Source organism: Notamacropus eugenii, chromosome 1, assembly GCF_028372415.1.
Source record: "Notamacropus eugenii isolate mMacEug1 chromosome 1, mMacEug1.pri_v2, whole genome shotgun sequence".
Classification (NCBI taxonomy): Eukaryota; Metazoa; Chordata; class Mammalia; order Diprotodontia; family Macropodidae; genus Notamacropus; species Notamacropus eugenii.
In genome coordinates this window covers 496,012,857-496,040,415 of record NC_092872.1, presented here as the reverse complement: position 1 = coordinate 496,040,415, position 27,559 = coordinate 496,012,857, and the positions used below count along the sequence as shown (strand labels likewise).

At 44.5% G+C, this 27,559-nt stretch overlaps 1 protein-coding gene across 5 annotated transcripts; it reads right to left on the bottom strand.

The window, feature by feature from the left end:
* Positions 1 to 569: 569 nt before the first annotated feature.
* RGS19 (regulator of G protein signaling 19) lies at positions 570 to 27,559 on the bottom strand. 5 transcript variants are annotated; one of them, XM_072633228.1, is made up of 7 exons: positions 27,249 to 27,558; positions 16,219 to 16,391; positions 5,676 to 5,777; positions 5,367 to 5,488; positions 3,908 to 3,982; positions 3,423 to 3,657; positions 570 to 2,898 (listed from the first exon to the last, which is right to left on the bottom strand). In XM_072633228.1, the coding sequence occupies exons 3-7, from the start codon at positions 5,703 to 5,705 to the stop codon at positions 2,710 to 2,712; spliced, it is 651 nt and encodes a 216-aa protein (XP_072489329.1). In that variant the 5' UTR covers positions 5,706 to 5,777; positions 16,219 to 16,391; positions 27,249 to 27,558; the 3' UTR covers positions 570 to 2,709. The 5 variants fall into 5 exon arrangements, with proteins under 5 accessions (XP_072489329.1, XP_072489331.1, XP_072489330.1 ...); XM_072633230.1 differs by lacking the exon at positions 5,676 to 5,777 and having other exon boundaries at positions 27,249 to 27,559; XM_072633229.1 differs by lacking the exon at positions 16,219 to 16,391 and having other exon boundaries at positions 27,249 to 27,559.

The window sequence follows — 27,559 nt, the reverse complement described above, 5'->3', positions numbered from 1 at the left end:
TTTGTCTTGCCTTATGTGTGTGACTGCTCTGGATCCATCCTCCCTGAACATCTGCAGCCAATCAGGCAGACACCCCGAGTGCTGCGGTGCTTTCTGGGAAATGAAGGATCCTAGTAAAACCTCTAGCTGACTGTCTGTATTGGTCCAGGGTTGTTATAAAATTATATATAAGCCAACTTCATCCTGGACATTCTCTTGCCTTGAGGCCACACTATGTATAACCTAGATAGATGAGAGCCTCTCTTACCCCATTGTAAAAGGCATCTATGAACTGCAGGTAAACTTGCTTTGATAGATAAGGACCAGGAGCAGTATTTCTTTAGGGTGGGACTGGGTCAGGAAACTAATTTAGAGCATTGGAAGGCCTGCCCCCTGGTGGTAGTTGGAAGTAGTGTTGGGAAAGTTAGATTTAGTATGTTAGTGAATAAATGTAGACCTCTTCTGCCCAGGGATTCTAGGCCCAAATCCGAAGGGCTTCTGTGTGTTTGCTTCCATCTTCCTTCCTCACCCCCTACTGTGCCTGCCGTTCCCACCCCCGTAAATACACCAAAGGAGAAAGAAAGAGAAGCTATTTTTGTTTTTGTTTAAAAAATATTTTCCATAAAAACAACATCCTAAATTTGGGGGTGATAAATATTAAAACCATGGTTTTCCCCCCAAAACATACAGGAAAGACTATTGTTTTCACAGCCTGGCAGACTTAGAAATGATATGAAAATACAAAACATACTTGAGAGACCAATAATTTTCTAGGGCTTGATTAGGGGATCAGTGGTTTCTTCCTGGAATGGCTGGCACAGGGGTGGAGAGTTGGGAGTGTTGCTAGAGATAGCCTGAGTTTGAACAAATGGTTTTTACCTTACAAAAATATATCCGTACTTAGAATATATTCCTCATCAAAGACCTTTCTACAGTGACTTGGCTCCTTCCCCTGCAAGTCTGGGAAAGGGGGTGGGGTGCTGTATATTTATAAATTAATGGCCCCGAGGTCTCTTCTTGCCTTACTTCCCCCATAAAAAATCTGCTCAAGTTGTTTCCCCAAGCAAAGTGTTCAGGGTCTATGAGAATCAGGCTCAGAGCTCTAGGGAGGCATCTTCAGAGACCTGGGTTCATCTGGCTCATGGGTTGAATTTCTTTCAGATGGCCTCTCAGAATTTGGCACAGGACTCTAGGCTTGGATTGGAAGGGGAATAAAGTGGACAAGAGCCTGGCTGGCTTCTAGCCTTCTCCTTGTAAGCCAGGTGTGAGACACTACCCATGTGCATTAAAGGGATGGGGGAAGGGAGTCCAGGGCCACAGAGAAGAAGAGGGTGGGTGGGGTTGGGGGTGGGGGTGGGGATGGGAAGACAGGGAGCCTGACTGGAGGCTACTGTGGGGGTGGGGGAAGGAATGCCAAAGCATTTACCCAAAAATGGTTAGTTAGAACTACCCAGTCCCTGCTGACCAGCATGAGAAAGACTTCTCAGCTCAGAGCTTGGGCAGAGCCTCTATTACAGGATCATTCTTCCTCCTCCCCCTTTCTCTGCAATTTTTCTCTGCCTCCCCAGGGCTCTCTCCTTTTTTTATCCAGGGCTTTAAAGAGAACAAATGGGAGGAAGCAGAGAATGGGGATAGACAGTTCCTGTCATTTGGGCATGGCAGGATCTCAAAGCCACAAGAAATACCACTAGGAAACTGAGGTGTGGTGGGGCTACTGTCCTGGGACCTTTGTCTGGGGGAAGACAGCCTTAGCTGGAGTACATGTCTGTCTTCCCTACTTCTTACCAGAATCCTGCTGCTCTAGGGGTGGAACTGGGTGTTGGGTAGTATTACGGGCTTGGTCCTTTTTATTTTTTTTTTAAACTACACTTTAACATGGAAGTGTGGGGGGGAAAGTTAAAGAGAGGGAGGACTTTAGGGCAGCAACCCTCCACATCCCCGAGTTCAGTGTCGCTATCAGCATAGTGCCTGCCTCAGCCAGGGCAATGTAAACTTGACGCTTCTTTATACAGAGATTTAAAAAAATAATACTAAACCTTCCCTTCCTGGGAGGAGGTTATTGGCCAGAAGATGGGACTGGAGGAGGGAGCATAAAGTGACCATTTAAAAAGAAAAGCAGCAGATTCTGCTGGTTACGGCTGTCCTCCTGCCCTACAACACCCTCCACTGCCCCACTCTGCCCTGAATACCCAGTTCTCCGGAGAGCCCCGTGGGTCCCTATGAGGGGGTTCAGTAGTAAAAGAGGCATTGTGGTGTTGTGGAAAGAGCACTGGACTTGGAGTCAGAAGACCTGAGTTCGAGTCTCTGCTCTGCCACCTATTAACATGTAACTTGGGCCAAGTCATGTTAACCTCTTTGAAAGCCTCAGTTTCCTGATCTGTAAAATGGGGAAAATACTTGCAATACCTACCTCCCAAGATTGTTGTGAGGAAAGCACTTTTGTAAACCATAAAGCGCTATAGAAATGGGAGCTGTTGTTATTAACAAGAAGTCAGGCCTGAGGTTGCGAAGATAACTTGGTCCAATACCGTAGTACAGGTAGTGGGCAGTGAGATCAAGGGAGAGGACAAGTCTGTGTGGAAAAGCTCGAGGTTTCTCTAAGAGTGGGGGCACAGGCATAACTGCCCCCTTGGTCCCATTTTCCAAAGTGGCCAGATCTTGTTCCTCCAGGTGCTGGAGGGCTAAGAGTCTAGGTTGCCCTCATCCCTTCCATGGGGAGGGAAGGCTTCCCTAAGACTCAGAGGAGGATCTCGAGGTGCTGAGGAGCAGGGCTTTGTAGAAGGCTGAGTTCAGGAAGCGAGGGTAGGAGTCCCTATGCATGAGGGTGTAGATCTGGAGCTGGGCATCATCAAATGTATTGGATGATGGCTCTTGCATCTTTTTGTTGATGACCTCTCGTACCCTGGAGTCCAGGCTCACCTGAGTATGAGGATCATAGGTGAGCATGCATTCCTGGTACCCTGAGGCTTACCAGTCTTGGGGGTTGGGGCTTACCTTCCCCAGAGGCCACAACACTGGTGGCCCCCTCTCCTTCCCTTCCCTCCCTGGGGTTGGACAGGATCATCCCTTCTAGGGATTCAACCTCACTGGCCTTTCTGTATTTTCCCCCTGCCACCCTCCTGCTGACTCCACACTGGCAAAATGGGGAGATTAATTTTGGACTAGTCAGACCAATGCTTGTCTCCCAGGGAACAGGCAACATTGACGAAGCATCTACCAGATAATGACACAATCCATCCCATCACCCTGGTCCCTCTTTGGGGTAAATACAATGCCAAGCATTAGCGGTGATCTTGGCCCCAAAAGGGTTAACCCTGTCCTGGAGTGGAGGATGGGCTTGGTGACTGTGGGAATGAGATAGAAGAATGAGGGCAGGAGCCTGAGCTGGGGAGGAGAGGGGGACACTGAAGTTACTGAGGTTCTCTGGGGGCCCTAGGCCGCACCTCTTTGGGAGACAGGATGGAAATATAGTCCTCGTAAATAAGCCGAGCCTTCTCATCGATGACTTGCTTGTTGCCTTCTCCCTTGAGCTCCTCACAGGCCAGCCAGAAGAGCATGTTCTCTTCACTGTATTCTGTACGAAGGAACTCCCGGAACACATTGCGGCCAGCAGGATTCTTCATTAGCTTGTCAAAAGATTTTGCCCAGCTCTGGACCTCCTCTTGGCTAGGCTTGACACTGCAAATGTGTAAGTCCACATGGAGGAGATAGACATTTGTGAGGGTATCATCTGACCTTTATTCTCCCATCACCAGCTTTCTCCACTCCCCTCGTTCTCCAAAGCTATTTTGCTTGGAAAATTCTGAAATTCCCTCAGAGCCAAAGTTAAGCTTCCTGACTGCTGAAACTTGCTAATCCTACTGTGAAGTTCCCCAGGGGAGAGAGCTTCCTTCTCCATGATTGTGGGCAAGTAATGGGAGGGAATTACCAAGTTTCACAGTTGGGGATGGTCTCCAGTCTGGTCTCTCTAGAGGTCTTCCAAGCCCGCTGCCGATCTTCATTCCTAATGGTGAGATTGAAAGGTCATACCAGCACCCAGCACACTGACATGGTCACACCCCCCCACCCCCATACCCTTCTCACACAGGAGCACATGTCCTGATATAAGCATGTGGATTCGGACACATGCTTACAGATAGAGGAGCACTAGTGCATAGTTATACATAGACACATTCAAGACATGTTACACATACATACATTCACACTTTTGAGACCCCAACCTAGGCTCATACATCCTCACCTTTTCATATCTTTTATAAGTAAATCTCCAAGCAGGAAGGGGGAAGTTCTGGAACCCAAGACTGAGGAACAACACTTCCATAAGATGTCCCTAGAATTTGGGGTTCCAAGGGAGGAGAAAGAGCATGCCTTTCTGCCTCTGCCACCAGTAGGTTTTGATTGCTTCATCTGGCCTCAGCATGGCTAACCCTTTCTTCCTTAGCCTTCTCTTTCCCCAGGAATAAGACCAGGCCTCAGACACTGAGTGAGACTTTCATTTTCTCTAAGAAGACTTCAACTTATCTAGTCCAGTGATCTTTTCTTTCTTTAGTATTTTGAAGTAGTTATATAACATGGAGTTATAGAATGTCAGACCTGGAAGGGGTTTAGGAGATCTTATAAGTGTAAACTCTCATCTTAGAGATAGATAAAAAAAGATTAACCAAGGAAAGAAGATCACTTGCCTAAGATCACACAGCTAGTAAAGACTAGACCATAGGATGTAGCACTTGACTGTGTCTTACTCTTTCCTTTCAATCTGCAAGATCCGTCTTCATTGACTGTCCCCTAATGATGGTGACAGTTGCCATTCCTGCATCTGTTTCCTCAAGACTGGCAAGTGCCCAAGGACGGGACCCCAATCTGCTCATCCTGTTTTCTCAGAATTATCAGTTCACCAACGGTGAGGATAGAGTCTAACTCCCTTCATGGTGGCAAGAGGGATGAGATGGCTCCAGAAAAGGCTGGATGGCTGCCACTTACAGACTCTTAAGGTCAAATGCTACTGAAGTGTGTTTTAACTACCGCATTAGATTATCTGCTTTCCTGCTCTACTATCAGTCAAGTGACCTGAAGGGTAGGTGCACTGGGGTCAAATCTCAAGATTTTAGTTGAGGTTGTCAGTCTTTGGTTCAAGTTTTAGAGGTTCTACCCAAAGGAAGAGGGATGGCTACCTGTGATTGTAATGACTCACAACCAATAAAGCAGCCACCTCGTAGGTGTTGGAGGGTACCTGCCTAGGAGGTGCTGGTGTCAGGATGGCAGAACACCATTCTAGATATTCATTTGTTAAGGCCACCACACACACACACACACACACACACACACACACACACACACACACACACACACGCAGATGTGCAAACATGTTTATGTACATAAACACTTACCATGAACAGCTGCAGCAGCAGCACCAGCAGAAGCAGCAGGCATTGGGCCGGGAAGGAGCCAGAGGGGCTGGGTCATTTCGGGACATAGATGGGGGCCTGTCTGCCTCCTCAGGCCCTGTATGCTGAAAAACAAAAGTAAGGAGGCCTGGGGCCCTGCCCCAGTGTATGGTTCCCCCCAACCCCAGGGTTGATCCTTCCCAGACTGGGCAGCTCATCTTTCCCACTTTCTTCTTATTCTCTGCATTCCAAAGGTATGTTGTAACCATTTCCCTGAAAGGGCAAATTGAGGTCAAGGTGTTGTTCTCTCACCTGCTTCCCAGCCTCATCAGCTGTCGGCATGAATGGGCTGTATTTGTCCCTAGTGCTCCTTCCACTTTAGGCCCCAATGCCCACACTCTTTGCTTACACGTTCTGGGAAAAATAGAGAAATAGGCTTAGTCCTGAACCTCATTGCTGAACCTTCTTTACTCCTCTTAGAAATAAGGACCTTTGCCTCTACTTCAAGCACAGAATTTCCCCCTTTCAGCTTCTGTTCTTTTTCCGTTCGGGAAAAATGGACATGAGAGGAGAGCTTGGGCTAGATTTGCAGAGAGGGCCACTGCTTCTCCTTTATTAGAGTAAACTCAATCCTAGGCTGGGTTTCCCAATACCCAGCCAAGAATGTGATCAACCTGGCTTCCCAGAGATAAGGAGGAGGCACTTTGGGCTCTGCTGTTTTGGTTATCCCATCATTCCTGCCTTCATTGGTCTGAATAATTCAGAGTGGACTGTACTTGACTCAGGATTGGTTCTGTGGGCGAAGGAAGAGACCACAAAATCCTTTCCCTTCTCCTTCCCCACTCATGACTGTTCTTTAGAAGTGACTTCTGGTTACTCAGCTCAGGTTCCTGACACATCCCTGAGCCTTGAATAACAAGGTGAGGTCCCCAATGTCCTCTCAGTGCTGGTTCTCCCATTTTCCTTTCTCCAGAAGCTAAGATAGGGTGAGTGAAAAGGCAAGATACAAACAGAAAGTAACAATAGAAAGTATGATTAGTAGTAAAAAGAGAGAAGAGAAAGTAATAGATGAGAAGTAGCTGGAAGTTAGAATGCCTACATCACAGTGAGTATTGTGTGTATCAGGAGATAACATATGTGAAACACTTTGGCTATCCATGTCAATTATTATTTTTCAGAAGCACTCCTCACACAACTGAGGGAAATCACTGCAATTGAGGGGGTGTTTTGATTAGAATCTGTTAATTGCAAATCAGAGGCACCTGACTAGCACTAGGTATCAGAAAAAGCTGAAATGCCCCAGAAAAAGGTGGGAAACATCTAAAAAAAAAATCTAGGAAAAAAATTTTGCTTGAAATTCCTTCCTACAATTCCCCTTCCCCCTCAACCCCCTCAAGCCTGAGGCTGTCAGGAAGAGGAAGCAGCAAAAGCCCACACTGGAACAAGGCATCTCAACTTCAGCAGGTAAAGAGAACAAAGGGAGTGTTGTGGATAAAGTGTGAGCTAGTCTCATTATAACAGAAGGTGAGAAGGCTGGAGCAATGTCTGTCTGTCTACTCTTCAGTTTATCACAAAGAATTAAAGGATTGAGAGAGAGATGGGGAGAGAGAGAGAGAGACAGAGAGACAGAGAGATACTTCTGAAGGGTAACACAGTGTGTGAACCTGGCTCTTATGACCTTTCCTGAAGCTGTGCAGACTTGATCACTATCCATTTTTGGTGATTTGTGTAGAGATGAATGATATTGCTAGAAGGACCCTCTAAAACACCACTTGGGATTATGGGGTCCTAAGCAATAGTTAGGACAGAGGTCATACTTTCACCAAGTATGCAGATCAAAGGTAAGAATGATGGCCAGGAATGGATAATATCTAAAGAGGACTGGTAAACAACATATTTTCTTGCAGGTCTGTTCAGGAGGGCTTTACATTCAAACTAGAAAGGGAGCGGGGAAAATGGTTCATATTATTTACCAGGGCAGATAATAATAATATATAACAATCTAGGTGCTTTACAAATATTATCTCATTTGATCCTTTCAGTAACCCTGGCTGGGTGGGTGGGGAAGATAGGTGTTATTATCCTACGTTACAGTTGAGGAAATTGAAGTAAAAATGGTAAGTGACTTGGCTAGGGTCACATAGCTAGTAGGTATCTAAGGCTGGATTTGAACTTGGCTCTTCCTGACTTCAGGCCCAGTACATTATCCACTGCACTACCTTGCTGCCCTAGACAGCATTTGACCTATAGGTATAGTGCAGGATTTAAGGACTAGTCATTTGACAACGTCAAATAAAAGTGACAGCAATAAAACCCACATAAAAATAGGTAAAATAAACATAATGAACTAGAGATGAATGAGAGAGGTATTAGTAAAAGCCTTTCTTTTCTTTTTGGCTGACTTGCTCTGTAGTTTGGTGGTTTGTGGCTCAATGAATAGAATATGGCTATGAAAAGTCATATCTTATTCAAGAGGATCAGACTAGGCAGAGATGAAGGGTCAGTAACTTGCTACTTCAAAGATGTGGAATCCTATGTGAGCATGCATGTGTCTGAGGAGAGGAAGCCTGGTGAAGAACATCTGGGAGCTAATCAAAGGAGGAAGAAGCCAGTGACACAGTCAATACTGCACTACAGGCTACTAGGGCAGCTGGATGGTGCAGATGATGAGCTCCTGACAGAGCACCTAAAGACACGGAGGCAGAATAGAGCTCTGATGGAGGATTTCAATTATTTAGACAATTCATTCAAAAGGGGTTAAGAACTGATTAAGCTCTTCTGTTTGCAGAGTACTATGTGAGGTACTGGAAGAGGTGGTGGTGGTGGTGGTAGTGGGAGTGATAGGTGATTGACAAAGCTTAGAGAAGACAGTGTTCCTGCTCTCAAGAAACTTAAATGTAGGAGGGCAACATAACACAAACATACATAATAGTACATGATAGGTGCATTGGAGAGTTGCAAAGCAGTGTTATATGAGATTTGAGGCAAAAGCATATTTTTTTGAGGCATTAGGGAAAAGCTTCATGGAGGAGGTGGCATTTGAATGGAGTTTTAAAAGATGAGGAAGGAGAGAGGAGGCCAGAGGGCATTCCATAGGTAGGGTAGGTCAGCCCACTAGTGGAGACACAGGAGGAAGGGTTAGAGAAGTAGGAGAAGCAGGAGGGGGAGGCATCTTTGAAGCCAAGGCAGTAATCAACAGTGATGAAATCTGCAAATGGAGATTTCATCTCCTTATTTCTCACCCGGCTGGACTATTTTGGTTCTTCTCTGACTGACATCCCCCCTCCCCGCCCCGGTCAGCTTCCTTCTCCTTCCCCCCACCCACTTTTTAGCTTCCATTTTATATGTAGTTTTCTCCAATTGGCCTGTAAGCTCTTTGAGAGCAGAGTCTTTTTTCATATTTGCATCCCCAGCACTTTGCAAAGTACCTGGCAAATAGTAGATGCTTAATAAATGGACAAAGGACTAGTAGAATGAAAAGAGACCATTGGTATTGGTGATTCTAAGGTCATTGGTAACATTGGAGAGAATATCTTTTGTTGAGTGTGTGTGTGTGTGTGTGTGTGTGTGTGTGTGTGTAAGACAAGTTGTTGAGCAGAGAATGTGTAGTAAGAAAATAGAAGCATCAGGTTTTTTAAAATTTTTTTTGGTTTGTTTTTTTTTTTGAAGAAATTTAGCAGTAAGGGGAGGAGATAGAGGAGCTGGTAGTAGGGTAGAAGGGTCAATGGAAGGCTTTTTAAGGACTGGGGAGACCTGAATATGTTTGGAGGCAAATGGAAAAGGGCCATTAGAAAGGGGAAGACTGAAGATACAAGAATGAGGGGGTCTGACTAAGAAAGCAAGATAAACAAGAATATTGCCTTCTTAAAGCCAAGAGGGATATGGAATGGGTGGTGATGCTGAGAAGTTTTAAGGAATGGAGGAGAATGACTGAGGGAGTTCATGTCAGGCCTCAGTCTTCTCAGTGATGCAGGAAGCTAGGGTTGTGTGTTCTGTGTCTAGGAAGAAGGATAGAATTTGGGGGAAAGGGAAAGGAGAGAAGAAAAGGTTTGCACCAGACATTATGGGGAATTAGATAAAGAACTGGTAAAATTAGAGTAGGGTTTTTGAACAGTAGCCAGGGCCCAGATGAGTTTATATACTATAAATTTGTGATGGGAGAACTCAGTTGAATTTGGGAATTTTCTTAAGTAATACTCAGAGCTGTGTTGGAGAAATCACTGAATCTCAGACATGGAAGGGACCTCAGAAGTCATCCAGTTCAGTTGATACCAGAAGGGATGTTTCCCAAGTTTCCTTGGGAAAACCCAAAACAACATCCTTGACAAATAGTTCCTCTTATGGGTTCAATGATAATTTCCCACAGAGACTACCCCCAAATCTATATAGCCACCCTTAATTTCCTGTGTGCTATCTTGCATCACCCACTTGTCTGCTGGCTGTCTTTGCCTGGATAGCTCATAGGAACCTCAAATTCACCATGTCCAAAATCGAGCTCATTATCCTCTCCTAAATCCACGCCTCTTTCAAACTTCCTAATCTCTGTCATACTCTAGTCATCCAAGTTTATTCTTCTCTTTTTTCCTACTCCCTCCCCCCTCTACCCTCATCCAGTCAGCAGGTACTATCTCCACAACATCTTTCACATTTGTCTCTTCATTTCCCATTTGTTACCCTTGTCTGGACTATTTGAAATAGCTTCCTAACTGGTTTTCCTGCTTCCAGTTTCTTTCTCTCTCCAATTCATCCTCTATAAAGCTGCCAAATGGACATTTCTAAGATACCGATCTGACCATGTGTTCCACATGATGGCTATTGAAATACTTCAAAATGGCTGTCATATCTCCACAAGGCTTCTTTTCTTCAGGCAAAACACCCCTAATTCCTTCAACCAATCCGTGTACCTAATGATCTCCATTTCCTTCACCATCCTGGTCACCTTCCTTTGCATGGGTTCCTGTTTATGGATGTTCTTTCACAAGTGTGGTACCAAGTTCTTGACACTCACTAGCTGTGTGACCTTGGGCAAGTCACTTAACCCCATTTGCCTCATCCTGGATCATCTCCAGTCATCCTGAGGAATATCTGGTCACTGGAATCAGATGGCTCTGGAGGAGAAGTGAGGCTGGTGACCTGCATAGCCCTCCTTCACTCAAAACAAAGTCATGTGCAAGTCATGTCAGTATTTCTCTGATGGCATTGTCTTCTTTGGCAACGAAGGACAAACACACACACCAAGTTCTGAAGACCATAGTCCAAATGTGGTCTGAGTAGGACAGCACTAATCCAGTCATGTGGGATAGGATTTAGAGTCAGAAGGCATGAGTTTGAATCCCACCTTATTTATTAGCTAAGATACCCTGGGCAAGTCATTTGGTCTTTCTGAGCCTTTCTCTTACAAATAAAATTCAGAGTTAGGTCTAGATAATCTTTGAATTCTTTGAATTGGAAGTCCTTTCCAATTCCAAGCAACTTAACTCTAAGATATTGGCCTCTCACTGGCCAGAGCTTGCATCTACTTTTTTGGCTGCCTTATTCCCTTATATTGAGCTTGAGGTCAACTAAAACCTTCAGATTTTTTCCCACAAAGCTGTAGTCTAGACACACTTCCCATATCCCGTAATTATGTAGTTGATTTTTTTAACCCCAATGCAGGACTTTACATTCATTGCAATTACATTTTCTGATTAGATTTAGCCAGTCATTCTAGCTGATTTTCTTTGAATCTTGACTCAAAACTCAAGTATCACATCAACTGCAGATGTTATCTATGCCTTCATGCAAATCAATGATAAAAATACCGAACAGCACTGACAAGGACGAGATCTGGGGGTTCTTTATTTACCACTGACCTTAAAGCTGATATGGATCAATTAAGACCTAACTTTTCTTTAGGTCTGGTTCATCAATCAGTTCTAAATTTACCTAACTGTATTATCTAGCCTATAATTCTCCAGCCTGTCCACAAGTCTTTCTCAAATGCCTTGTTGAAATCTAGGTATCTTATATTTCTATGGCATTCCTATGGACTAGCAGGATAGTAACCCTGTCAAAAGAGGAAATGAGGTTCATCAGCCTTGGCTTGTTTTTACGGAAGCTATTTTGACACTTAGTGATCAGTGTTCTCTCTCTTAGAATTTTGCTGCAAATTGAAGTCTCGGTTTAAGGTCCCCTTTCTTATTTTGTAAATGGTGACATTTGTCTATTCCTAACCGTAGAGTGACACTCCAGTTTTCCATGGGTCTTGAAAGATTATTGACAAAGATAATCACACCTGGAAATTCATTCAGTACTCTAGGATATAGGTCTTTTGATGGTCCTTAGCATGCATTATCAGCCTTAACACATTCTGAATTTTAGCAATCCTGAAACACTTTTTACAGGGTGATATCCCTCTTTTTGTATTCATTCTCATTTATTTATCCTTGCTTATAACAAGATTAAAAAATCTTGGTCAGTGAACTTTCTATGTATTTACTTTAGTGTTCCTAGATAGCTTCCCCTTTCTTCCTTACAGAAATTGTTTGTATCTTTAGAATTGCACTCTTGAGAGCTTTCTACCTCCGAGTACCATGGGAACCTACTTATTCTTTCCCTAAAATGCTTGTAATTCATTCTCCCCAAATTTAGGGTTGTTATTGTTTTGTTTTTCAGTTGTGTGTGACTTTTCATGACCCCATTTAGGGTCTTCTTGGCAAAGATACTGAAGTAGTTTGCCATATCCTTCTCCAACTCACATTACAGATAAGGAAACTGAGGCAAACAGGGTTAAGTGATTAATTTAGGTGGCAATCAGACTATTCCCAAGTTTTCTCTTCTTGTCTATGAAAAATTACTTTCTCCCAAGGTTCGTGCCATTTTTTTAAAACTCTAGCAACTAGTTCTTTCTTATTCGTCAGAATTTAGTCCAGAATAGCAGTTCTAGTCCTTTTCTTCCACATTCTGAAGTATGAAATTATCATTAAGGCATGTCAAGAATATTGCTTTTGGCAGAGAACAACATGCTGGAGTGGAAAGATCACTGGATGGGGATTTGGAAGACCTGGGTTGGGATCCTGCCTCTGCTGCTTACTGTGGGACTTTCTATTCAAGTCACTTGACCTCATTCTGGGGTTTGGTTTACTCATCTGTAAAATGAGGGAAGTACTACTAGATAATTTCTAAGATCCTTTTTTAGTTCTAAATTCTATGAATCTATGTCTGGGGAGTTGTTCCCCCATCCCTACAACTATACCTCCAAGTAAGGTTTGAGATCTCTTTCCCCAACATTCTTGGCCATTTTCTTCTCCTGGCCTAGTCATTAGATGTAAAATCCACAATATCATAAGATAGCATAATAGTGTATCTGTTTCTCCCTCCAAGTTCAGCCTTGACCTAAATCTGAACAATTGGATGGTAAGGATTACTCAGGGCTGAGAATTCACAGATCTAGAATAACAGAAAGTCAAGGGAACAAGGTATTCTCGAGTAAGAGGGAAGGAAAGGAATAATTATTTATATAGTGCCTACTATGTGCCTGGTACTGTGCTAAGCACCTTATAAGTATCTCATTTGATGCTATTAATCTGATAATAGATAATAATAAAATATATAAATATATAAAATAGATATTATATATAATAAAACAGATAATAGTAACGTTGAAATGAAACCATTTCTGGGGAAATGAACTGAGAGGTGAGGATGAATAAGGTACTGGAAGTCACAGTGAACGCAAAGAGCTGGTTTTAATATGAGTAGGAGAAGTGGAAGGATAGGTATGATGCATTTTTGATAGATAGTGAAGTTTAATGTATAATTATTTCAATGTATGTAAGAAGCAGGATGACAAAGTTCATTGACATTAAGGAGGCTGAGGAGTTGAGAAGTCAGGCTGTTGTAGGGGTAATGTAGAGAGGCATGCATAGACAGTAGATCAGGTATGCCAACACAGGCTGCTCAATGTGTGCCCATGGTTATCAGCACGAATATGTGAGGGACAGGAAGACCAAACCTTAATATCAGATTAATCGAGAAAGCTGAGAAAGTGATTGGAAGGCCAACAGATGACAGCAAAATGAAAAGAAGGTGGTATAGATGGATTGCATAGACCTCAGAAAGATGGAGGAAGAATGATCTGAAAGCAACACTAGAAAGCAAGGTGTACGCTCAGCTCTCCTCCTGGCTTTGTCAATCAGTTAGGATGAGTAGGAAAAGTAGCCTCCAGTGTAAAATTACAAGTGATGTGGTATCCTTGGGGGAGATGCATGTGACAGTTAAAGCCAGAAGATGCAAAGATGTTAGTTGAATGTTTGAGTATATAAGGGAATTTGTTGAGAACTGTTGGAGCTTTCTGCTAAAAGCAGAGGAGATAACAAACTCTTAACTTCTCTTGCTGATAATTTCATCTTTCAGAAGATAGAGAAAGCAATAATAGAAACTTTTTATTTTACTAGTTAGTAATGAATAAGAAGGGACAGGATGATGGTATAATGAATAGAGTGCCCTGCCTGGAGTCATGAAGACTCATCTTCCTGGGTTCAAATCTGGCCTCAGAAACTTATTAGCTGTGACCCTGGGCAAGTCACTTAACCTTTGCCTCAGTTTCCTCATCTGTAAAATGAGCTGGAGAAAGAAATAGCAAACCACTCTAGTATTTTTGCCAAGAAAACCCTAAATGGAGTCATGAAGAGTTGAACATGACTGAAAATGACTGATGCACAGGAACCTTGGGGAGACATGGCCAGTTCATCTTAGAGTTAGTAACTGACAGAAAGTAAAGTTTGACCCTATCTGATGAACAACCAAACTTTTGGGAAAGCAGATGTCAAGGAAAAGATAGATAAGACTCTGTGGCCTAAAACTCTCTAAAGGAAGTTGGTCCAAAATGGATCAGATATCTTTAGGATAAAGTTCTGAGAATATAAACACATTATTCCAAAGAGAAATTAAAGGGGGGGCATTTATTAAAGATAGATGTGTGTCCAAAGATTGGGAAATGGCTAAAAAAATTATGACATGAATTAATAGTACTGTGAACTAAGAAATGTCAAATATGAGGAATTCAGAGAAACATGGGAAAATCCATATAAAATGATACACAGCAAAATAAGCAGAACCAAGAGAACAATTTACACAGTGATTACAATATGAGTAAAAAGACCAAGAGGAAGTTAAACTCTGAATAACAGTAACAAAAAAACAACAATAAAGGTCTTAGAGAAGAGGTAGTGAAACATGCTTTTATCATGGCAGAGAGGGGGGATTCTATGAGTACTGATATTTTACACTTTGTCAGTCAAGGTTTGGATATTGAGTATTTTTACTGAATTGTTTTTCTTTGTCACAAAGGAGGGCTTAATCTGAACAGTGGTGGGAAATGACCTTGAGGTCAATTAAAAAAGGCATCAATAAAGCATTAAAAAAAGTAAAAGACTGATGTGGATGTATGGAGAAATCATTGAACAACTTAGATTTTTTAAGACAAGGGCAAGGAATTACAGATGAACACAAACAGTGTCATGAGCCTGTTAAGAAGAGTGTTAGGAATCCAAAATTCAGAACAGGCCAACTGATGGTGGCAATGGATGCCAAACTCAACTAGAAGAGCATTTAAAAAAAGAAAAGCTAAGCTTGGGGCAAGAAAAGATAAAAGAAAACACTTAGGGTAAATGAGTCTATGATAATGGATGACAAGAGAAAAAAACAGAATTGCTTGACTCTATATTCTACCCTGGTCAGATCACATCTGGAGTTTTGTATTCTGTTTGGTGCCCCAGTTTATGTAGGCCACTAATAAGATGGAGAGCATACAGAGGAGAGTAGCCAAGATGGTGAAAGGCATATCACATGAAGATGCTGTTGAGTCATTTCAGTTGTGCTTGATTCTGTGACCTCTTTTGGGATTTTTTTGGTAAAGATGCTGGAGTGGTTTGCTATTTCCTTCTCCAGCTTATTTTACAGATGAGGAAACTGAGGAAAATAGGGTTAAATAACTTGCCCAGGATCACATAGCTAGTAAGTGTCTGAGGAATTCATGAAGATGAGTCTTCCTGATAACAAGTCCAGTGCTCCATCCATTGTGCCATCTAGCTGATCACATGAAGATAGGTTGAAGGAACTGGGGATGCTTGGTTTGGAGAAGAGAGTGGGTAGAAGTATGGCAAGTGTCCAGGTACTTAAAGGCTGTGATACAGAAGAGGGATCAGATGTGTTCTGTTTGGCCCCAAAGAGTAGAACTGGGAGTAACGGATAGAAAAAGCAAAGAGACAAATTTAGGTTTGATATCAGGAAAAACCATCCTACCAATGAAAGGTATCAGAAATAGACTGGGCCTCCTCAGGAGATGGTAGGTTTTCCCCCCTGGAGATCTTCAAGTAAAGGCTAGAATATTATAATGGTACTTGTCAGGAATGTTATAGTGGGGATTCCTTTTGGGTGTGGGCTGGACTAACTGGTAGCTGAGGTACTTTCCAACTCTCAAATTCTTTGATAATTCCTATTTTGCTTCTGTTTTTTCTGACAATGAGAACAATCTTTAGATCATGAAGAAAAATGATGACTTAGGGAACTGATAAGGAAGTAAAGAAATAGGAAGGGAGTGCCAATCTGCCCTCTATGAGTTCAACTCATCAGATCAAGATGAAAGACATTTTAGGGTACCAAAAGGACTTATGGATACTGATCCCTCAAAAGACCTCAAAAGGTGCCAGCGATAACAAATGGGCATCTTCCTATTATGTCACTCTTTTCTTTACTAAAGATTAAAACAAAGAAAATTCCTTTGGTCATCTTTATAATTCTGTCAAAAATAAAACTCAAGTTCAAAGGTCTATCAATGAAAAATCTTAAACTTTTTCAAAATTGGGACATTTACCTGTTTCTTGTCCTGCTGCACTACCGCCACTCCTCACTATTTTCATCCAGAATACGTTTTGCCAGACAGGTCTTATTTCTCTTTTTGATAGGATTACCAGGATGGTAGGTCAGAAGAATGCCATATTATGTTTGGATTTCAGCAAGACATTTGATGAAGTCCTTCATCCTATTCTTGTAGACAAGAGTGAGACATGAGGATTTGATGATGGTGCAATTAGATAAGGTACATTAAAACTTCCCCCCTGTCCCTCCCCCTCCTCAATGGATAGATGTTACAGAATCTTGATCCAAAAAGATCTCAACAGGTTAGAGCAAAGGGTTGTATCTAATAAGGCAAGATTGAATACAGACAAATGTAAGCTTGAGTTTATATTTGTAAACTTTTCAATTTGGGTTGAGAAAAATCAACTGTGCAAGCACAGATTAGGGGCAGTGTGAGCCTACAGATTAAGTGAAAAAGGAGCTGGGGGCTTTAGTGGACTGCAAACTCAATATGAATCAAAAGTAACATGCTAGCCAACCAGTGGTCAGAAGGAGGGAAATGATAGTCTTATAAGACTTTGCCTTGGTCAGGCCCCATTTAGAGTATTCAATTCTGTGTACCACAATTGGAAAAAAGGGACATCAGCAAGCTGGACTCCATCTGTATTAGATAGATGAGTAAGACAAGAAGCCTAGACATGACACTAGATAAGGAATGGCTAAAGGAAGCGGGGAGTGTTTCGCTTTGAGAGGAGAAGATTTAACATGATAGCTGTCTTCTAAGTAGCTGAATTAAATCTGTGCTGCTCAGTCAGAACTTAGGTGCATTAAGTAGAAATTATAGGCAGGCAGGATTCACTTCTTGACAATGAGGTCTGGCCAAAAGTGGAACTGGCCATCTTGAGAAGTAGTAGGTTCATAGTTACCGAAAGTGCACAAATAATAGTGAGTAGGTTTGCTGACTTAGACTTTCTGTATACTTCTGGGTCAATGTTTTGCATGGGATGCTGAGAGTCCCCAAGCCTCCCTCTTCCACCCAAGGTCCTTTTTGTCACCTTCCAGATATTGGATCAGCTTGGAGCCCTGGGGAGAGGGGACCCAGCCACCTGGCATCAGGGACCTCCTTTCCCACCTCTTGGCCAAATCCCTTTCTTTTCTCAATCTCTATGGAACTTTTTTGGTTGGTGACTGGGCCCCCTCATAGTTCCTAGGTGTTGATGTGGATATACTTTATTCAGGAGGACCAGTTATAACTCTAGGCACTGACAGAACCTGAGAATGGGATTGCTGAGCAGCTGCTGCTTTGTATTTCTTTATGGTAAGAGGTCATCTACCTCAAAGAGACTTTCTCAGATTCACCCAGATGAATCTCCAACCTTACTGTTGATCTGACATGCCCCCCCCAATCGATATACCAAGGTTATTATTTGATAAATATAGGTTATAAAGTATACTTTATGTTGCCACCCCTCCCCCTCATCAGCCTGAGATCTCTCTAGAGCTTCTGGGACTATATCTCCACCCTCCCCATGGGTTTGCTCAGTCATTTCTCTGCCGGAAACCCGGAAGAGAGGGTTGTTCCTCTTTCCACGTTTCCTGCTCTCTCAGCCCCTCCTTGATCCTATTTTGGGGAGGGGAGACTGGGGGGGGGGGGGGCGGGGGCGGGGTGGTCACTCATTGGAGAGACCAAGTCATATCAGCCCTAAGGAGGCCGAAGGAGAGTAGGGTCAGGGTGGAAGGGGCCCAGGAATGGGGTTGTCAAAAGTGTTCCCTCCTGGTCTCATTCTGGCCACTCTGCCTCTAGTTCTCAGAGGCTGGAGTGGGGGTGGGGTATGGAGAGAAGAAAGGAGGGGGGCCCAGTTGCTTTTAGTTCACTGTTTCTCAACAGTCCCAGGAAGTTGCTGACCATTTACTATTCTCAAAGGATTGAACCTAAGAAAGTGAGATGGGTTGCCATGCAGATTTATGCATGAGGAGAAATCTTGGTCAGGCATTTTTTCTATAAGATGGGGGAGGCTAGACCAAGGACCTTTTCCCTCACAGGTTTTGAAAAGAGTAGTCAAGGGGATAGATGAAAAGACTTTCCTTCCATCCCGAGGCTCAGGCCTTCTCCCTGTGTCAAGCTTCCAGTCCCTGATAACCCCTCTTCTTCCCTTGACTGGCCCCTGATCACCCTCTCCCCCAGTCATCTGTTTGGCCCATCCTTACCAGGATCCCTGTTTTTTTCACCAGCTACTCCCCTGCTAGTGGAGTTAGAGACATCCGATGCGGGGGCGGGGGCTTGCCAGGTTAGGGGAGGGGCCCTGGGGGCTGGGGCATCCGGATTGCACTACTGTTTCTTTTTAAGGCTCCTCCACAGTGATTCCTAGCCTGGCTCTGCCCTAGGATCTCCCCTCCTAAGGCTCCTAGTTTGCATAATCTCAGCCACATGCTGGCTTTGACTTTTATCTTCCTATCTTTTCTTCTATTATGAGTTCCCCACATCCCTTAAGAATAGGGGCCTGAGAAGGGGACAGATACTTTACACAGAAGATCTCTTTCCAGGTCAATCTGTGGGCTAGGCACAAGGCTCCTTCGGGGTCCTTGGGCATCCCAAGTTTTAATTCTGGGTAGTGACAAGAGGCCAGCCTGGTTCAACACTCAAATGGATGAACCATTTGTTGTTGAATCATTTTTCAGTTGTGTCTGACTCTTTGTGATCCTATGTAGGGCTTTCTTGGCAAAGACACTGCCATTTCTTTTTCCACTTCATTTTACAGATGAGGAAACTGAGGCAAACAGGGTTAAGTGACTTGCCCAGGGTCACATATCTAGTAAGTATCTGAGATTAGATTTGAACTGCGGAAGATGAGTCTTCCTGTGCCACCTAGTTGCCCTGATAATCCATAACACAACCAAAAATGTGTGAACAAGTGAATTCAGAGGCTCATCAGTAGGGAATCCCCGGATGCTCTGGGACAGGGAGGAGAGTCTCAGCCAATCAAATCTCAGATGACCCAATTAATTGGGGCCCTGAAGGGAAACTTTCAGTGGGCTAGACCTGGGTGTGGCCACACCTCCCTAGAGTGGCTCTAGCTTCTGTTTTATCCAGACACCTGTTTTAGAGCAAGGCTTTGAGGGGCAGTCAGAAGGGCTGGGGAGACCTGCAGTCATGTCCTAGCGTAATTGTCTGGGATGCTGGATCCTGCTAGTGGAACAGAGCCATAAAACAAATGTTTGCCCTGATAAGTTGCTCTGAGAAGTAGTTGATATGGTATCTCATCTTCAGTCAGCCTGGGGCTCCAGCTGAGGGACTGATGGGCAAAGTGAGGCAGCCCACTGTGAGTTCTCAGAGTGGTCTGAGTATTCACAAGGAAGGAATGTCTTAATGTAGGACCCTTGAGTCCTGGCGTCCTGGACCCTACTGAGGGACAGAGATTGGGGGAAATATCAGAAACGTTAGGAACACAGAGATATGGGAGCCCAGGTATGCCTCCTGCCAGTGCCCCCCTTGCCTCATTGCTGGGACACAGCTCAGGGAATGAGGTCAACTCCATCTGGGTTCTGGTATTGATGGTCTAGATACCTTGCTGAAAAAGATTGAGTTCTTTGAAGGATGGACAGTGTTCTGGGCAAACTTGGTCAATCCCCCTAGTTCAGATCAGGTACCAAGATTTACCTATTGCTGACTTCCTTGTTCTTTAGGGCTCCTTCTCTCCACTCACCCCACAACCACACTAATTCAGGCCTGCATCACATCTCTTGGACTCTTGCAATAGTTCCATAACTAGTTTCCCTGCCTCCATTTTTTTCTCTTTCCAATCTGTACTCTACAAAGCTGCCATTTTGATATTCTTAAAAGTATATTTGACCATGTCTCTACCCTGCTCAATAAGCTTCACTGGCTCCCTTTTATTTCCAGGATAAAATGCAAACTTCTCTCTTTGGCATTTAAATGCCTTACCTTAATAATTGGTTCCAGACTGTCATCCCAGGCTACATTACTCCCCCTCATACATTTTATATTCTATCCAAATTGGCTTCTTCACTGTTCACTGTGCAAGACATTCCATCACCTGTTTACATGCCTTTGCATAAGCTGTCCCCCTTTCCTGGAATGTCTTCCCTTCTTCCTTGGCATTGGTAGCTCCCTTCAAAGCTCAGCTCCTAAACCTCCTATAAGAGGTTTTCCCAATTCCTCCTTTTGTTACTGCCTCCCCAAATTATTTTTAAATTTATTTCCATATTACACATATGCTTAATATATTAATTGGCTAACCCCCCATTAAAATATAAGCTTTTTGAGGGCAGGGGCTGTTTTATTTTTGTCTCTATCTCCCTGATCTCTAGCACAGAGCTTGGGCCATAGTAGGGATTGCATAAATGCTGGTTGATTTGAAGTGGGGGCAGGGCTGAGCCCAAGTGTTGGACTCCCTACCACGAAAACATATCTACTGTTAGCCCTAGGAAGTGATGGGGCTGGATGTGGAAATATTTGGTGTCTGCCATGATGCTATAGCCCAATGTCCACATCTATCTCTCATTAGCTCTGCTCACCATTCCTCCACCTTCTCCATGTCCCTCATTCATTGTCTTCCTTTCTCCATTTCATTCTTTGATGTTTTGTTTCCCTCTCATCTTCCTTGGTTTCTCATCTTGTTCATGATGTTCTCTTTCCTTCCTAAATCCCCTCTCCATTTCAATTAACCCCTTCATGTGTCCCTCTCATTCCCTGGGATATCTCCTAAATCTCCCTCTCCATCTCTGACCTCTCTCTTAAACTCAAGCTTCTATCTGGGTATCTTGCTGGCATCTCAAACTCACGATTTCCAAAACTAAGCTTATTATCTATTTTCCAAACCAGTTCCTTCCTCTTCCTGTCCCTGTAAATGGCACCATCAACTTCAGTTACCTCACAGTCTTTGACTCCCCCCTCTTCTCCTACATCTAATCGATGGCCAAGTCCTCTTAATTATTCTATCTCAATTTCTCTTGGATTATTTCTCTACTCTCCTTTCCCACTGCATCATCCTAATTCAGGCCTTCTTTACATTTTGTTCCCCAATAAGTTTTCTTGCCATGTTTCCTCCTCAGTCAGTCAGTAAGCATTTAAAGATGTCTACCATGTGTCAGGCACTATGTTAGGTGTTGAAGATACAAAGAAAGGCAAAAGACCGTCCTTGCCCTCAAAAACCTTACAATCCAGTGGAAGTAGACAATAAGTAAACAAATATGTACAAACAAGTTCTATGCAGAAAGATTCCTTGTTGAAGGTTGGATTTTAGTTGGAATTTGAAGCTGAGACAGAGATGAGGAATGAGAGCATTCCAGGCATGGGGAATCCTACTATCACATTACTGATGAGGGAATCTAAGGTTTTTGAACTGGGAGGGACCTTTAGGAATCATCATCCAACTCCTTCACTTTAGAGTTGACAACATGGGAGCCCTAAGATATAAAATAAAGTGACTGTCCAAGGTCATACAAGGTAGTAAGAGACAAGGGCAGATGTGAACATAGGTCTCCTGATTTGGAATCACAGTCAATCCTGAATTGTCATTCAGTGCCTACAGAATAAAATGCAAATTTCTTAACTCACCATTCAAGGCCATCCTGTCTGGCCCCAACTGATCCTTCTAGTCTTCTCTCACTGTACTGCCCTTTCCATACTCTATGCTCCATATGATCTGGACATGTCCTCAATCCCCTCATACACCTTTGTTTGTGCTATTTCCTATGACTAGACTATGTTTCCACTTACTGAAATCCTACCCATCCTTCAAGACCCAATACAACAATATTGTTGTTTAGTCATTTCAAGTGTCTAGCTCTTCATGATCCTATTTGGGGTTTTCTTGGCAAAGATACTGGAGTGGTTTGCCATTTCCTTCTCCAGCTCATTTTACAAATGAGAAAACTGAGGCAAACAGGATTAAGTGACTTGCTCAGGGTCATATTGCTGGTAAGTGTCTGAGGCCAGAATTGAACACAGCTCTATCCAGTGTACCACCTAGCTGCTAACTCAACAATAATAGCTAGCTAATTTTAAGGTTCACAAAGCCCTTTACCTACATTTTCTCATTTGACTTCATGTGAGGTTGGTGCTTCAGATATGATTGCCTCCATTTTGCAGATGTGGAGACTGTTGCTCAGAGTGACTTTTCTATGGTCACAAAACTGGTGTCAGAGGCAGAAACCAAGGTCTCTCAACTTTATGACTTCAAGTCCAGCATGCTTTTGGTTTATCACGCAATCTTTCCAAATGCCACCTTCTCCATGAAGTCTTTTCTGGTTGTCACAACTAATCTCTCTACTCTCTGATTTCATAGAACTGGGATATCATCCATGTTTACCTCCTGCCTTTTATTGTAGTTGTGTCTGTGTGTTATATCTAGAGGCCCAGGGGGCTGTAAGTTCCCCATGCACAGAAGTCCGAGTCTTATCCTCTTGTCTCCTCTCAGGATGTGGGCTCCTGTGGACTGAGTCCATCAGCTCTAGACTGTGACCTCCCTAAGGGAAGGGATTAGGTCTGTTTCTTAGCTGTAACCAGACACTGAGCTCCTGGAATTTAGGGCCCAGCTTTGGGCCCTAATTCTCCTCAAATTGAGCTCCCTAAAGGAAGCACTAAAGCTTTTCCTTCTTCTTTGTTTTCCCCTAAACATGAGCATACCAAGACTGGGTCTGCTCCTTCTAATCCTTCGGTTGGTTAAATGCTTCCTGAGGGTAGAGCCTAGTCTGCTTATTCTCCAAACTTCCTGAGGAGAGGGTCTAGGTCTTTTTTTCTTACCCCCACAAGCTATGAACTCCCTAAAGGCAGAACCTGAGTCTTATTTATTTCTGTCTTAAGTGCTGCAGCAGTAAATGTCTGTTGAACTGAACTGAATTGATCTTAAAGGCAAATCAGTTTTCTGTACTGACACAGATAATTCTAAGCCATCTCTCTTACCTGTCCTTGGGTAGCAAATCACTCCAACTTTTCACTCAAATCAACTCAGGCCCAGACTGGGCTGATGGATAAGTTTAGCCCTTCTTGAGCTCACAGGATGGGGGTGGGGCCTGGATTTAAACTTTTGGTCCAACAATCCTAAAAATACCTCTAACTGTGAAGGGAGACGATATTGCCCTAAGATCTTGATTACAACCTAAGTCTTTTAAGAAAGTTATTATTCACCAGAGGTATTATCATTGGTAGAACCCAACCTCTGGAACCAACGGCTCCATTGGGGAGGGGGAGTTTAGCCAACTGATTGGGCTACTCCTAGACTACTTGGAGCATTCTCTATCAGAAGCCCATAGGACCAAATTGATTCTTTCCTTGAGAATCAAAGAATCTGAGGACTGGAAGGAACTGCAGAAACCATCTTGGCCAATACACAACTGAACAGAAATCCCCTCTATAATATCCTTGACAAGTAACATCTTTGACATCTAGCCCCTTCCTGAAGATCTGGAAAAGAAAACCCACAACCTCCTGAAGTAGCCCATTCTACCTTTGAAGAGCTCTAACCAACAAGATTTTCCTTTTCTTTCGATAGCTTTTCAAATACTTGAAGACAGATATCATTCCCTTCCCACCATCCCAGTCTTCTCCAAGGTAAACATCCATTTCCTTCCAATTAGCCTTGTATGGCTTGGTCTCTAGTTTTGCCACCCTGGATACTCTCTGCACCCACTCAAATTCATCTTTGACCTTTCTAAAATGTGGCACTTGGAACTGAACATATAATACTCATGCAGTAATCTGACTACAGAGGAGAATATGACTATCACCTCCTATATCAATAGTGCTTAAGCTCACAGTTTTTTGGGTTGACATGTCCCTCCCTTGGTGACTTGATTATATTGAGTATTCAGTCCACAAAAACCCCAAGATCTTTTTCATAGGTATTGGTGTCTAACCATGAGTCTTCCATCTTATAACTGTATATAATGCGGTTTCTTTTCCAAATGCAAGGAATGATCTGAAATCCTGGACGTTGTATTAAGGGTCTGACCTGTTGCAGATGGGCTCTGATAGTGGTGAGGATCCAAGGACAGATTTTTTTTCATCTGTCACCTCTATGCCTTGCTCAGTGTTCCTCCCACAAAGTGGAGCAGTGGAGGCTGCTGGCTGAAACCCCAAAGAAGGCCTATCTCTGAAGCTGCAGCAGGGACAGAGGCATCCTCCATCCCAGGTTTGAGGTGGATGTGAATGGGGAGGGAGTCTGCTCTCCACAGTAGGGTTCTCTGAGTGACATCAGCAACCTGATTGGGATCACAATATAACACCATCAACCTGACCACAAAGGGCTCCCTGGGTAAAAATCACTGTTCCACCTGGGTAACAGTACTAATCCAATGATATAACACAATTAACCTAACCACAACGGGTCCCTGGGTAAAAGTACTGACCAGATCATGCAGGGTCCCTGAGTAACCCTTCTGGCCTGGCCAAAAGGTCCTGGCAAATCAGGATGGGAAAATCTCCCCAGAGAATTGCTCTCATACCCAGGGGAGGTTTTGGCTCCAAACAAGGAAAAAGAAAATTCCTAGAGTCAACGATGTCCAAACAAAATCGTAAAATGTGACAGGCCTGGGAGGACTGTCCCCACTGGACTCTGGAAACTGAGTTCCGGCTGGCCTCCGGATACGTGGGTTGGCGTGACTGCCTGATACTGTCCTCAACTGCCCTGGGCTCCTTCCCTATACATAGCTGCCCCCACCCTGCAGGACCCTGAGTTAGGTCTACTCTGCAGGCCACAGACCTTATGCCACAGACCTCTCCCCTGAGAAGGTCTTTTTGTTAATCCCACTTAACCCAACTTTGATCTCCACTTTATTGTATCCCTTTAGCACCTAAGATTAAACTCCTATGTTTTTAGATTGAGGGCTCCCAGAGAGGATCTGTGTAACTTCCCTTCAGCAGCTCTCCCCAAGAGCCTTCCACCCTCATTCAGCCCACACTAGAGTCAAGGGGAAGTTTGTCCCTGTACAGAATTTGTCTCGTGGGGACCTGTGGGTCCCTGCAGGATACTTCTAGCTCCCTCTTTCCAACTTCCCTATTTCTATTGAGGACACCACCACCCTTCAAGTCACCAGGGTTGCAACTTGGCCTCCATTTTTCATTTTCTCTTGTCCCATGTATTTGACCAGTTTCCAAATCTTATTGATTCTACCTCCTCAACATCTTTCTCATCCTTTCCTTTTTCTTCACCACCGTATTTCAGGCTTTTCATTATCTCTCGATTAAACTACTGCAACAGTTTCCTAATTGGTCTCCTGGTCTCCAATCTCCTCTCTGATCCATCCCCCACAGAGATAACAAAGTCATATTCCGAGACCGTAGGTCTGACTGTATCACTCTCCTGCTCAAGAAGCACTAGTGGTTCTAGTGGCTTCTAAAATAAAATCAAACTCCTGTCTGGCATCTAAAGTCCTTCACAACGTGTCTCCTGCCTACCTTACCAGGCTTATTACGTAGTGCTCCCCTTTATGGTCTAGCTGAACTACATTCTTCCTCTTTTTCACAAAGCCTGTCCCATCTCCTTTGTACAGGCTGTGTCCCCCATGTCTGGAATGTGTGTGCTTCCTTCTCATCTCTGCCTCTTCGAATCTGGCTTCCTCCAGGCCTTGGCTCAAGGGCTGCCTCCTCTGTGCGGTCTTTCTTGATCTTTCCCTAACGGGTAGTGCCTCCCTCCCCAATATCCTGGTATTTACTTTATTTTACATAGACATAAGGGGCACATGTGGTATCTCTCAATAGAACAGTAAGCTTCTTTGGGGAAGGGTCAAGACTTGGCACATAACAGGTGCTTTATAAATGCTTTCTTGTTGGTTGGTAGATTTAAGCTATAAGGGATGTTATAAATCTTCTAATGCAGTGACTCCATTTTCCAGATGAGGAAAATGAGGCCCAATGAGGGCCCAATATGACGTGCCCAAGATCACTCAGGTAGGAAGTAAGCAGAGGCACATCCTCTTGAGCCCACATCCTCTTGATTCCATTTCCAACATCCTTTTCATTACACCATGCTGCCTCTTATGTGGACTGAACTGAACAGACTAGGAACAGCTCAAGAGAATTACTTCTTCCACCCCCTCCCCCTTCCCCCCTTCCCCAAGCATCCCCAGTTGGGGGATGGGGCAAAGACAGGGATTCACATTAAAGCAGATACATAGTCCAGCATAATGAGGGTAGTTGAGGAGGGGAGAAGCTTAGAGCACAGAGCGGTTCTGCAAAGAACCCCTGGGGGCTGCCCTGGAAGTGGGGATCCAGGCTCTCAGCTCAGGCCATAAAGGCACTCAAGCTGTAGGCACTGAGTGCAGTCAGAGGAAAGCCCACACTTCCTGCCAGCGGGGAGGGGCACATGTCTTCACAGTAGGGAAATGGATGGGATAGACCCTTAACCTTTTTCCCATCGTGAACGTGGTGCTTCTCCCAGCATATGAAGCTGCACCCCATTCCCCGAGGAGGGAATTATTGGTGCTCTGGACACCCCCACGCCAACTTGGTGGAAACCAAGTGGAGCTCAAGTCTCCTGGAGGTTTTGAACCCCTGCTTTCCGGGAATGGGGAGTAATCTTGCCCTCCTGTCCCACAGGTGGAGGGTTGGAAGGACTGGGACTGGGACATGGGAAGCCCGGAAACCTGGGGCCTCACTGCACCCCTTTTGTGCAATCACTTCCCGACCCAACCGCAGAAAAGGGGAACCTGTGACCAGCATGTAGCAACGCCTGCCCTTCCCTTCCCCGTTGTCCTCCCTCTACCTTGTGCCCCTCCCGTCCCGCTGCAGACCCTCACAGAATCCTTCCCTCTTCCCTGCAGCAGCCCCTCCGCCTTCCCCAGGATCTCCCCATTGCCACTCCAGACCCCCCACTGATCCCTCCCCGCCCCAATGCAGACCCCCCCCCTTCCCTCCTTCTACTGAGGCTCCCACAGGCCTCTCTTCTTTCCCTGCAGACCCCCACAGACTCCTCCCCCTCGGCACTGCAGACCCCCACCGTTACCCTCCTTCTCCTTGCAGACTCCCCCCTCCCCCCGTAACAAACACGCGGGGCACAGCAGCGCGGACGGCAGATGGGCACTCACCATCGGGGCGTCCGCAGCCCGGCCTGCGCTCTTTCCCCGTGGCGGGGGTCTCTAAGTCTTTCTTCGGGGTCTCTTGTGTGTCCCCTCGTACCTCCGTCTGGGGGTGCCTGCGTGTCTCTCAGGGTCTCGGGGTCCGTGCGCTCCTCGGGGTGCGTGTCCCCAGATCTCTCGGGGTTCCTCCGCTTCTTTCAGTCTCAGAGTCTCAGGATCTCGGGATCCCGGGCTCCCCGCGCCGCGGACACAGATTCAGGCTCCGGAGTCGCCCCCGGGGCTGGGGAGGAGGGGGGTGGGGGCTGACTGCGCAGGCGCCA

Bases quoted from the DNA above. Each gene is read 5' to 3' on its own strand.
- RGS19 (XM_072633227.1), bottom strand. From the start codon at position 5,632: ATGGTTACAACATACCTTTGGAATGCAGAGAATAAGAAGAAAGTGGGA. The intron at 3,983-5,366 runs GTAAGTGTTTAT...TCTCACCATTAG, and splicing joins TGCTGCTGCAGCTGTTCATG to GAATGAAGATCGGCAGCGGG. The intron at 3,658-3,907 runs GTAATTCCCTCC...ACACATTTGCAG, and splicing joins ATCCCCAACTGTGAAACTTG to TGTCAAGCCTAGCCAAGAGG.